We start from the raw sequence: 13,636 nt of genomic DNA on the forward strand, positions 1-13,636 counted from the left end.
GATAATTGAGACTTGACTGCCACTTGAATCTGTTGCCATTCGTGTTGTGATGTGTTTTTCTTGCTGTAAAATGTTTAATCCATTTGTGTACCAAACAGGGGTTAACATTTACTTCAGTTTTGTGTAAGGTCAAGTGCATTGAAAAATTATCCCAGAATAACGTGCGCTATTGAATGCACTAGTTGGCATTCATAGGGCAAATGTAAATGATTGTTGCTTATAACTAGTAACATTCCCTGAGGTTTGTTTTGGTATTGTAGTAATGCCAAAAGTTCTGCCATTTGTGTGGGGGGTAGGAGATATTAAAAGGCTCCTGAGGTATTCAGTTTTTAATTATGATTTCATTTGTAATCATTTTGGGTCAACCATTAAACAGAAGTTCACATATTTCACAAGCAGTTTACAGAACCTGCGAAAAGCTTAATTACTCACACCAGCCAAAGCAAAGCCACTTCACAGCAGATGGATTTTTATCCAGTTTTATTTGTCATACATTTTCTTTTATTTTACAATCCAAAAACTATAGAGGTGCATAGTTATGAGAGGGCAAATGGAGGACATTGTACAGAGGAAAGGGAGGAGTAGAAGAGGAGTTGCACATTCACTTGTATTATTGTTGTTATTACTGAAATAAGCACAGACAGGATTGGACGACCACTCCAAGGTGGGTGTTGGCATTGAGTTCAGTCAGCAGCTGTGTTCGAGCATGTGGGGGTGGTCAGGCTAAGGGCCGGTTATCCCCCCCCTCCCTCCAAACAGGACACCCACCCCCACCCCGGCACATCAGCCCATCTGTTAGCCTAGGGCCAAACGGTTTGTTTTGGAGAACCGCTGGCAATGTGGGCGTGGCCGTTCGGGGGATCGAGCGTCTGAGGAGGGGGGCTATGTAACCGTGCACTGGTAAAGTTTGTGGAAGCGGGTAAAAATGTCAAGCAAAGGGAGTGGGATCCTACAGCTCATGGCCTTGTGGGGGCTGTGACTATGGTGCTTGTCTGTGGATCTGACTAAAAGACTAAAGCTCTCAGGAAGTACGGCCGAGTGTAACTGCGCGTGTGAGTTTGTAACAGATCCTCACGCTGTCTGCGTCTCTTCGGTAGGCTAACCTGGTCATGCCACAAATGTAGATACGTTTTAAGTTTGTAAAAATGTTTAAAAACTCTGCGGGAGAGTCCAGTAAAAACGGGCTTCGGTCTTACCAACTGGGCTTTTTACGGTACTTTTAGAAAATTAAACCCTTTTTTTTGTTTGTTTGTTTTAAAATGGCAATAGATGTGGTGGGTGGTTGTTGACACCGCCTCTGCACTGGAATGTGGAGAGCAGAGAGCGGACTGCAGACTCTTGGCGTGGCAGTGAGAGTTGGAGCCGCTCAGGCAGTGAGCCGCGGAGTTCCCGAAGCCGTTATCGAACAAGGCTCCCGATATCACTGGCTAGCAGTCGGAGCAGGGACGGGGAATGGCGCTGCCAGCGCACTGCGGCTCGAGCCGCTCCGGGTCAACTGAAAGCAGGCGAGTGCACTGAGTGAAGTTCGCCAGTAGGTGGCGCCCGTTCTGAATGCTTTCCCTTGCTCATCTGTTAAGACCAAAAGCAGCTCAAACTGCTGTCCAGTGCAGCGCCATCCACAACATCACTGAAATAGTGTGGTCTCAACTGCAGAATGTTTTCCCTGACTGGTTTAATTAATCCAATTTGATATGAATACATCATAATATTAGCGATATTATTATTATTAATATTATATATTAATGTTAATAATAATATAGATAGACAGCAGATCTATCTTGCGAACCGTTTTGGCTTCAGATGGTCCCAGTCGGCACAATATTATTTCAGGCTCTACTTATCAGATTGCCTTTGAAAATCTATTTAATTACTGTATCAGCAAGTTGAAGTGAACTTGCTGTACACGGTGGCCTTAATATATTGGCTATTTTTAAAAAGCTACATATGGCCGCTAGGCTATTATAAAACGGTTATTTTTTTCTAATGCAGTTTCTGCACGTTGTGGTGCAGTATTCAGCCTGAAAGTGTGATGTGAATTTGACTGGGACGCAGCGGATTGGATACGCCGCAGTACCGGTAAGTGCAGCTGGGGGCCGCTCAATCCAGACGGAGAAAATCGAGCCCAGACCTACGGATACGAGTATGAGACCAGCGATCAACCATAACAAATCGTCCTGAACGGAACAGATTATATAAAATACGCCTATACTGTTTAATTATTTTTTTTTTAGGAACAACGCGAATACTATTCGGCGACATACCGGGAAAAGGGGTACCTTAACTTTTTAATCTATTCTACAGCATTCTCAGATTTGCAAGCGAGATCAGTGGCTTTGAGTGAAGGTAATCATGAATATTAATGCATTAAGAAAACCCACTGAGAGATAAAGTGGACTAATCGGGCAATCTGTGTTGTCTCGCGTTCACGGCGCCATTCTCAGGTACGCACGGAATATATAAATGTGCAGTTGCTTTGAACAGTGCCTGAGCAGCAGACATTTTCAGTTATCTTTGCCCAGTTGCAGGTGCGTCACAATAATACTTACACAGAGGCAGCAGGTTTTTTTTTTTTTTATAGAGGCCTATAAGTTAGTTAAGCACTGGTTATTTAGATGGATCTGATGGTTTTCTGTGGGCTGGGGCAGACACCTTATCCAAGGACACTTGGTTTAAAAGTCCCATGGTCTGTGTATTTAGTAGCCTACAGTTGACTCTACACTGGGGACTTCAGTGACTTTATAAGGTTACAAAGTAAACATGTATTTTAGGATGTGAACCTATATCCCTCTGGTACAGGTGTGTCTGTAAATGTGTTGCCTTAACCCGCTGAACATGCGCGATTCTGGGGCAGGGATCGGAGATCACACAGACAGGACCTGAACAGTATACTCTCTGCGCTTTCAGAGAATTCACATAATGTCTTATGGCAATACAATGGTAAGGACATTCACCAGGGACCACATCGATACGAACAGATAAATACATCAGTGCATTCGGCAGGCAGAGTGGGGCGGGACCCGGCGTGGGACTATTTTATTGCTAACATTATCCATGTTGAAAAATGTCAAATGTCACGGTGCTAACAATGCGATTCACAATGTGAAAGACTCGGACATTTAAAAAGCTGTCCGGAGGCTGCTGTGACAGGCCCTGGTAGGGTGCTATAGCGGTGTCTAAACATTGCTATGATGTTTTTGTTAGCGAACGTCACAGTAGCGTAGCGTTGATGAACTCTAAAGGTGTGGATTTGCGGCCTTCCATACCGCCATTTTGTTTCTTTTTTCCCGCCCAGCGCGGCTACCGCGAGCCGGACAGCAGCCTCCAGGGCGACAGGGCCGCAGGTCGCGGGTCTGGCGCCACTCTGCCCGAAAACATCTCTGGCGGGTTTGCCAGAGCCCCTGATTCCAGAAGGAAAGTCAAGCGTTTTGGAAGACCTCTTGACATGTGCTTGGTTATTACAGAGACTGAGAGAGAGAGGAGGGTGGGGGGGGTGTGAGGGAGCGGTGGATGTCGATTACTTCCTCTTCCATCAGATTCAAATTTCCTTCCCCGTTTCATGCCAAAGTTGCCAGAATTTCCCCCGACACCCGCCACCTTCCCCACATCCTTATTCTCCTCTCTCATTTTTTCTCACAAAACCCACATTCTGCACACTGGAAAATAAAGGACTCTAGATTAGTAAAGTGCACAAAAGCCACCCCCTCCCCAAACCACCGCCAGCCTCCTACGTTATTATTCTTTGGGAAGTGAGGGGGATGGGTAAATGAGGGGAGGTACTATCAGAGTTTGAGTTTTTGGCTGAAAACACCATTACCATGATCTTTCACAATTACAATTATAACGGTGAATTTACAATTATAACGGTGAAATTCAATTTAAAAACCGATGTGGGACCACGGATCATTTTCTTTAGATCAAAAACCAATATGAATTAAAAAAAGATAATAAAATGAAAAAGAGTGACAGAATTAAGAATATAATTTAAATGAATGGCAATAGAAAAATTCAGTTCGTTAAGATGCCACCTTTTCACTAGATTACCTCTGAAATTGATTGGATTTGTTTCCAGATGATGCAGGCCACTTTAGGAGGAAGCCCAGCTCCAGTGCCCACTGCAGTAGTCATGCTTGCCAAGGTCTTGTTCACTAGGTGGGACAGTTCATTTCAGAAGTTCAGTTTAACAGGAAGCGTGTTCTGTCTGCAGCAGTGTTTGCCACACTCCTGCACAGGTGTTTTGTGGGGGCGGGGAATTTGGCTCAGCTAGTCTGGTAATACAGGTATTTTCATCCGCGGTGTGATTTGAACCCCAGCCTCTTGCCCACTCAAAGATTCCAAAGGCAAATGTGTTGCCAGTCAGCTAAAGGTCAAATCGCCCCTCGCCCAGTGCAATTACGTTATTTTGAATTTGCTATTTTACTTTGGTTGTGTCGCCGGAGAGTGTTGTCATGGCATGGCGCTTTGAGGCCTTCACTCTGCTTCACTAACAACTAAAAAGCTACAAAGCTACTCCTGCTTATTGCAGGCAGTTAAACTATGTGCTTAACCACAATATAACGGTCACTGTTTGCCTAATTCTTATCTCACTGATTATCAGGCCTTTTTTTGTTTCGCTAATATGATACTCTCTACAGTTTCACCTCCTGTTTGTCGTGAGTCTGTTTGGAATTGGGAGTGTCCCTTAGTAGTCTCTATTGCTCTTAATGAAAAAATATCAATGCATCAGTCGCCATGCCAACGATGTCCTGCAGCCGATCAGCCCTGTCTCGGGTCAGCGGAGGTTTTTTGGCAGTTGTGTCTCTCTGAGAGGCTCATGAAGCGACGGGCGATCGGGGGGGAAACACGTTTCTCCTGTGTGGTGCTGCGGCTTCTTCGCGTACTGTGGGCGTGTCACCTTGACAACGGCCCCCCCTGGGAGAGGGCCATATGTTCTTAGACAAGGGGCCGCTCGCTCAAACGGATACCTGCACCCGTCCTGCCCACTATGATGGCCTCAAGGACAACGACTGTGACACCCAGACTGTCACTGCGCCGCTAGTGGCCCTCGGAATATGTCTGCGAGGGGTAATTAGGGTAACATCAGTTTTGATTCATTTCCCTGTCATTTGATGAAATGGCATCTGAAGTTTTTGCAGTTTTTGGGAGAGGGGGGCGCAGAACCTTCATGACACCCAGGTAGCAGCGCACTGCCTCCAAGTGGGCGTGACCCGCATCTGTCACTGGGCGCTTTCCAAGTGCTTATTTTTACCTTGTCATTTCCTTTCCTTGTCTCTCTCCCTCGTTCCTAGCTCGAACTATTGGAGAAGGCTAGGAAAGGAAGCCAGGATGGAGGAATCGAGAAAATGTGAATTAGACCAATGGAATGTCCTTGCTCCTTGAAATTTCCGTTTGAAGCCACGGCAGTTACAGACGTGGCAGTTGGGGAAAGTTGGAACCACAGGTCGATCATTCATACGTCAGGAAATTGAATGTCCTTAAAGATGGCGGACCTCGATTGGATCTCGTGTCAGTCAAGGATCGAGGAGACAAGGAAGGATAAAATAAGCGATTGGAATGAGTCCCCCTGTGTGTAATGGGGTTTGAGGGAGCTAAAGCAGAACTGGGCAGTGGGCAGTGGGCTGGGCTTTGGCAATGGCCTCCAGTGAAACGTTACATACCAAGCGGGTTCACTGGACTCTGCTCTGTGGGGGAGCCACAGACAAGGAGATGTGTTGAGGTTGAACCACCTCAAAGCACAAGTTTGACCGCACATGGTTGAAGTGGTGGGGGCCATTGGAAAACAAGAGAAGAAGAATGTGTGTTGTTTTAAGCCTTGTGTACAGTATACAAAATTTCTCACATGCTAAAAAAATGCATCGGTTAATTGTTAGAAGCAGCATCATAAAAGTTCATTCATTTCTATAGGGAATTGGGGTTCAAGGGATTGTCAAGACCTTTTTTTATGCGTTTTAAATTTTTCTGTTGTTTTTTTTTTATATATATGTATTTTGTAAAGGTTTTACTTTTCCATAGCAGGTAAAGTCCTCCCCAAAGGCATGGGGAGCTAGAAGCGTTTACAGGCACCTGTGTTTCTAAAGCAAACCAGTGGGTGGGGCTCCTACCCAAAACCACACCCCCATGACTCTTTCCTGGGCCAATTCCATATCCCTTCAGTTTATGTCCTCTCGTTTGCTTTGTACAGCGGACTGGGATCAACTATTAGTCCCTGTGCTCAACCAGCCCTCACCTTTCTGGATGTTTCTATAGTTGTACGCAGCTCGACTTTTCATAAAATCGGTACGTGGTGCAGTGTTTCAGTGGAGTGGAATAAAAACTGTTGTGTTGATGAACTACAGATATCTCACAGGCACAATCTTTATATTAATATGTACTCAGATTCCATTTTTTACAGCTTCGTTCCCTGTCCGTGTGTATTGCAGCAGCAAACCCTAGGAGGTGCTTAGCAATCCTTTGAAGGCCCATTGACTGCAGGATCTCATGGGCGATCTTCGGCTCTCCTGTCGGGACGGACCCTATTCCTCTTACACCTGGGGTCGCGGTTCCCATGGCTCTCGCGGGCGACGTCCCAAATCCTGCTCTAAATCTGGACGATCAACACGGTGTTTGATTTCCGTCTTGTGCTGGGTTATAAGTATACGGCAGTTTGCAGGCCTTGGCAGTGTGACCACGGCGCATTCCAGCATTAAACCTGAGCTGCGTACAAGTATAGCCAGGAGTCGCCGGATCGACAAGATCCAGTTTACTCCTGTCGGGTGTTCGAGACGCCATGTTCTGACCCCTCAGAAGTGGTTTTGTCTCGGCCCTAATGAAGCGGGAAATGGAATTTGAATCTAGTTTGGTCAGCTTTACATCACTCCAGTTTGGGTCCAGTTTACAGCTGGTGTTGTCATGGGGGTGTGCTGTATCTAATCCAGTTCAGAGAATGCAGGGCACAATGGATGTTCCCCCAATGTCAAGCATACTTTAAAATATAAGTCATATATTTTTCTTATATCTATAAGTAGTACCTTTCTGTTTATATTTCTAAACCATTCTTTATAAAAACAGTCCATTGCTATATCATTCTTTCTATACACCTATTAACATACACATATACGTACATACATACACACATCCATACCTAAGCATATATATCCCTCTATGGTATACTGTCATGCACAAATCTTTTCTATAATTTTCATTCCTCCCTTATCCAATCCAGTGCCATTCTTTAGTCATGTGCTCGATTTGTTTGATATCCCAGCTAACATTCATAATGAACACAGGCCCCGAAAGAATATGGTGAAAGAATATGTGCTCTTTTAAGACTTATGAAAGAATGAAAAGAAAAAAAAAACGCACTCCACATGGTTAAAATAACATTTCATACAAATCACAGAAATGTTGAGGATAAATGTTTAGCACATTTTGGCACGATTTGTGCCAAAATAGAAGTTAGTGATTTTCTGAAAATGTGTTTTAAGAAAGACGGAAGTTTTATGGCAGAAAGCCAGTGAAAACAGCTCTAGTACCTGAGAGTGATGCAGACAGAGATGCTTATGAGAGGGGTTTGAAACTGTGGCAACAGTGACCACTGGAGGAGCAGCAGTGGTTGTCCAAGAGAAAAGAAGCCCATCACTGGATGAGCAGAAATTGTAGTAAAATTGGGGGTTTCTATAAGGGATACGAACCAAAGTGCAGTTCATTTGCATTTTAAATCGATTGTAATCGTATCAGCATAATGGAACTTAATGTGCTGAGAATTGGACAATAAAATGAGGTCAATCAGCAGTCGGCCATACACAACCAAGGGGAAATTGATGCTGAAGTTAGTTCTTGCTCAGGTAAGTGTCAAAATGGCGGCAAGTTAAGATGCTTGTTAAGATGCCAGGAATAGGAGGCACAGGAGTGTGATGTTCTGGGCTCAAATCTCAGTCGTGCAAGGTACTTAAATATCTAATTAAATATCCAACAGCAATCTGTCCGTAAGTGGATAATGAGTAAAAATATATGTACGTAGATTTTATAATCTATATGATTTATGAGTCACTCTGCCAGGATGTCAGCGAAGCAAATAAGCAAAAACATACTTTTATGACATTAATTCCAATTCTATATATAGGTGCAGTATCCAGTCATGGATAATTAGCAGTTTCTACCATAGAGGGTTTTATATGTACATGTGTATATATCTGTATAAGTGTGAATATATACTGTGCATACCTAGTATTTATGTACATATATGCATATATATGTATATATGTACATATGTATACATATGCATATGCATGTTCTCATGCCTTTGGTGTTGCTTTATTGTCAGCTTTGGATCCTGTGAGCCCATTTTCTGTGTTGTCATTCCCTGAAGAACTCACAAGGCACTCTTTACTGTTGAGGGAGATATGAGGAATAGCAAGGGGGGGTTATTTCAGAAATAACACTCTTACCCATATATTTCAATGACATCTCTCTCTCTCTCACTCTCTCTCACTCTCCTGTATACCTGATATACAATTCAACATCTATATAATGTATACAGTAAAATAGAAAGACAGTTTACTAGTTAACAAAGAAAACATTTTTGAAAATATGTATGGAAGGAATCTCTCTTTCTTTTATCCCCAAACCCCTCCCCCCCATACCCACTTACTTCTTCTCCCGCATTTTGCGAAGTGCAAAGAGGATGAGGGCCTTCAGGATCATGACGAAGACGATCAGGCCGATGAGCCCTCCCACCACGGACATGATGATGGTCGTCAGGGTTTTATCGACCACCTTCACTGGAGAGAGGGCCGAAAGGGCGCGGTCAGTCTCACACCACTCGTGCGGCGAGTTTAAATATCACTTTAAATGCGCAGTTAGCCCACCGTGCAAAGGTCAAACGTAATCACCCCTTGAGCTGCCACACCGGCAACGTTCTGCACCTGGAGGTTTTCTTCAAGTTCTGCTTTATAACATTCACGTAATGTTCTGGCGCTCTTAAATCTGCTCTGCTGCTTTGGGACCATCTAATTGGCCATACAGTCTGCTAACTATAATCCCTGTTTTGAGGTGTATGACATGGCCCAGACCTGGAATCCCATTGGGTATGTAGGTGGCAGTTTGGCACACAAAAGGATGGTTTAAGAAGATGCGTGAGTTGTTCACCCTGTCTTTCATATAGTTGAACCTGTAGTTCATATAATGTGGTGAACTTTTGTACTGGGTTTTGCAAACAACATACTGAAAAAAAGGGCCTCCGTGTTCTGCCCAATTAGTGTTTATCCTGGAAGAGATCAGCCATGTCCAAATCAACACACTTGCCCTAATATTGAGTATGCACATTGCATGCAACTTGTAATATCTTTTTGTTATTGTGCTGGCATGTAACATCTTATCCTGGCTAAACCAGGGCTTGAACCACCAACCTTCCGGTTGTATGCAAGTGTCGGCAAGTGTGCTGATTCTGTATGTAATCCCCATTCTATCAAACAAGATTTCTACAGAATGTATATTTTTCATGGAGCAGGTGCCAATGCATTTGCAGTGGGTAATCTTGACAATTTAATTATTCTGAATTTGGAGCGAGATTCTTGAAAATGCATTATACTTCATCCTCTGCTACACCATTTTCAGCCTCCTGGGTAGGAAAATTAATGAGGGAAACTATTGCCTTGTTTTCTTGCTAAATTTAAATCTATAATTTGTTATTTAGTTAATCCTTTTATCCAAAGAGACTTACTGTTGATTAGACTATGCAGGTGATAATCCCCCCTGGAGAAATGCGGGGTTAAGGGCCTTGCTCAAGGGCCCAACAGTTGTGCGGAACCTTCCTGGTCCCATTCATGTAACAGCCACTCGGCTACAGGCTGCCCCATATTATTCTTATAAATTATTCAATTTAAATCTGCTATTAGATTCTTGCTCTTGGCAGGAATCTTATGTAAATGTAATGTTTTTTTATTTTTTATAAACTGATATTTAACCAACTGAACCAACAATGAAGAGATAAACATCTTACAAAACATATTTAATTTTGCCTTTCAAAAAGTAAGTAAGTAAGTGAATTGTCTTCATTAATTTTTTTTTACATAAAAAGAGAGGAAGGAAGGACTTACATTCGTCTACCACGTAGAGCCTGTAGATGGCGCTGTGGTTGCGGTTCTTCTCTTTGGGGTTACGGGCGAAGCAAATGTATTCGCCGTCGTCCTCAAAGGTGATGTTGTACAGCAGGATGGAGATGTTGTGGCCCTTGCCCACAAACCCCACCCTGTCATGATAAAGCTTGACGTTCGGGTCCACCCCCTCGGCAGGAATGACTGCCTGGCACAACTGGAGGGAAAGGAGGGCCACTGTCACTGCCCCGCAGGCCAGGGCATAAAACACGCACGAGAGAGTTCTTGGGAAAGCCTACGTACGTATTGTATGTTCCTAATCTTCAGAACTGCTTTGAGCGACGACTAGAGTCAACATTGCTTTCCAAATACACAGTGCCTTTCAAAATTACATTACAGTCGTTTAGCAGACACTCTTATCCAGAGCGACGTACAATAAAGTGCAAATCGAGTGTGTTGAAAACCGTAGAGGGAAGTGCGGTTCCGAGGGCTTGGTGGGCACATAGATAAAAACCTGAACCCTTGTAGAATAATCAGATAAGTCCAGATCAGTCCAAATAGCAATGCCTCGGTTGGCAGCTAGAACACCTCCAATAGTAAAAGAATTAAATGCAAGTGCAATTATTACATATAGGATACACATACAGTAGCATACATGGCTAATTATAACTGAGGTATAGGGAAGGAAAGGTACACCCTGAAAAGGTGAGTTTTCAGTCTGCGCTTGAAAGTCAAAGACGTCCACAGATTATCCCACCACCGTGAGGCCAGAACGGACAGCAGACCGGGAAAATGAGACTGTACCACACATGCTCAATACCCAGTGGGGACCTTTTCTTAGATATAGCCCAAAACTTTGTCTTAGCCTGTCTGTTAACCTGTTTGTATTAGAACTGTGCTGGTGTATGCATTGCATTGTGTCCAGAGAATGATTGAAGAATACAACCAGTATGTCCAGTTTGAATAGGAGTAAGGCACAGGGCTGTGGCAGCAGTCCTAAATTCTAATCTAAAAAAATGCATTATTATTTGTTAAACATATCAAAATATATATGGGTTATTTCATGAAGTAACTTCATATTTGAAGATACAGAACCAACAACGCACTTGAGAACTAGCCTTTCTGGTCACTAGCTTGATGTTTTAGCGACAGTATCACATGTCTGAATATCCCCACCCAGCAAGCACAACCCGTTATTGCGTTAATTACAGTGTGAAAGTGAAGACATTTTTGGAAGTTTGACAATGATGCCCACCAATAGTAAGCTCTTCAACATCGGATACAGACATTTTGTACTCTGTGATTTGATTAAAGGTGGCTTATGGGCTATTATTATTACTTATTATTATTATTATTATTATTATTATTATTATCATTATGACTTTTATTTGATCAGGCGGGTCACTTAAGAACAAGGACGGCCTGGAAGGGGAGGGGATGTGGGTAGAAAGTGGCTGGGGCTCACCTTCACCATGGTACCGTTGTCATTGTAGCTCCAGCTGAAGTAGAGGTTCTTGATGCCGAAGCAGCTGGAATAGGTGCAGGGCAGGAGCACGGTGCTGCCGTTCATGGCCTCTATGTGGGGGACCTTCCCCACCGACACCTCCAGCGCCTGAGCGCACCACACCGCTGGGAACGGGAGGGGAGAGGGGCCCGCAGAGGGAGGGCGTGGGGAAGGAGGGGGGTGATGTGGGAAACGAAAGGGAGAAGGGGGAAACAGGGAATACATCTTATCCTCGTATCTTAGCCGTGATCAGGACAAGGAAGCTGATAGTCCTTATAGAGGGAAGTACAGTTCCAAGTGCTAGAGATGACCGCAAAAATAGGAACTTTGACCTTGTAGATCAATCTGATGAAACAAAGGAATGAAGGTAGCAATAAAACCGTCTTTGCAAACACAATGCTAATAGTAATAAAACAAGTACACACAATTGCCTGAACTACAATTACAGATTACAGGGAGGTGGGGAGGGGTGGGGAGAGGTGCAGCCTGGAGAGGTGCTTCTTCAGTTTGCGCTTGAAGGTGGTCAGAGTCAGAGGAAAGGAAGGAGGGAGATGACCCAGACATGAAACTTTAAAATGACTATTTGCGTAATTGCTAAATCTTGCATCTTTTTTGCCAAGCGCCGTTGAGTTAGGGGCTATTGGTTAAAGGTTTGGTAACACGGCTCATATAGGGATTGTGGCCCACCCAGGCCGGTCTCTGTCAGGGGATTATATAGACACTAGATCACGGGTTCAGTGTTAAGAGAGTCACTGTGACAACACTCCGATGGGCCTCTGGAGCAGGAGGCATCTAAGGTGAGGGATGCACAGGGGGGAGAGAGGGAGAGAGGGAGAGACGGAGGGAGTGAGAGCAGAGAGGGGAGAAGAGAGCGCGCCACCTCCCAGCCCCCGATGTTCACACCCCTCCCGCTGGCGTCAGTCCCGAGTGGGAATGGGACAGATAGCTATTTATAGCCCCTCCCATCTCTTCTCAACCATTGAGCCCTGGGACATGGGGTAAACAGCAGTAAAACACATGGGCGTCCTGTACAAGCCACCGTCCAGTGAGGCACAGGGCCGGTCTATCTCTCGCCCGGAGGAAGCTACTAAACATGATTTCGATTAGATTCTGGTTGAAGTACCCCCCTAGCGCCTCACTTTCAATCCTTGCAAACTCATTTTGGGTAATGGGCGCAGAGCATTTAACCGTCAACGATACTCCTCACAGATTTTGGATCATCGAATTCAGGCAGTGCAGTGACCTTATCGGGTGGCAGGGCACATTGCGGTGGACTAAGTCGAGTGTGGCCTTAATTTTGCCAATAGTTTTATGTGAAGAGGAGCTGCAATACGGACTGCAATCGCACCTCTCCCAATGTCAAAATGCATTCCTAAGGAATTTAAACACAGGGACATGCATACATACATATATTCGCACATACACATACAGTATACAATATATACGTTTTGCATACACTTGCATGTGAACATGTATAGTACTCACTCACACAGACACACCTGCAGGCACCCAGACGCACAAATACGCCCAATTTTGAATACAGATGCTTTCACACCGGAGTGTGTGACACAGACTACCCAAAGCAGGTCATTTATGTCCAAATGTTTTCCTCATAGATTTATTCTATTTCAGTGTTCAGTGTTATCTGCAGTGAAGCGACAGCCTCCGTCCCACCCCTCCGCCGCTGTGTGACGTAGCTGTCAGCGCCCACCAGCGCGCAAACACGTGTGGTATTACACGTGTGATAAACACAAACACTCAAGTGAAACACAAACTCCCAGGCGCCCGGCATTAAATATAGATGCGCACAAAACACTGAACGCGCTCAAACAAAATGACAAAAGTCCAAGCTTGAACGCACAAACATTAAAGGTATTTCATTCAGTTTGGGATCAGTGTGCACCACCTTGCATTACTGCAGCAGAACAGACAGAGAGGGGGAGAAAGGAAAAATGGGGTGAGAGACAGAGAGAGAGAGAGAGAGAGTGCATAACCTTCATTTCCATCAAGGAGAGGCTGAAAGGGCTACTAACATTGACTGACCTGTGTGTGTGCATGTGTG

General features: G+C 44.4%; 1 protein-coding gene across 3 annotated transcripts in view; it reads right to left on the minus strand.

The window, feature by feature from the left end:
- The window catches only part of scn4ba (sodium channel, voltage-gated, type IV, beta a), a 70,433-nt gene that overhangs the window by 40,781 nt on the left and 16,016 nt on the right, over positions 1-13,636 (minus strand). For 2 of the 3 annotated variants that reach the window (XR_009704654.1, XM_061217989.1), the window contains exons 2-4: positions 11,536-11,699; positions 10,074-10,287; positions 8,627-8,756 (exon numbers count right to left, since the gene is read on the minus strand). Coding sequence is in view for 2 of the 3 variants with exons in the window: in XM_061217989.1 (XP_061073973.1) it covers positions 8,627-8,756; positions 10,074-10,287; positions 11,536-11,699 (508 nt within the window). In the remaining variant the exon portion in view is untranslated. Of the gene's footprint in view, positions 1-463; positions 8,365-8,626; positions 8,757-10,073; positions 10,288-11,535; positions 11,700-13,636 lie in introns of those variants that run through there. The other variant, XM_061217988.1, reaches the window with a different exon arrangement.

This window comes from Conger conger, chromosome 13 (assembly GCF_963514075.1).
Source record: "Conger conger chromosome 13, fConCon1.1, whole genome shotgun sequence".
Classification (NCBI taxonomy): Eukaryota; Metazoa; Chordata; class Actinopteri; order Anguilliformes; family Congridae; genus Conger; species Conger conger.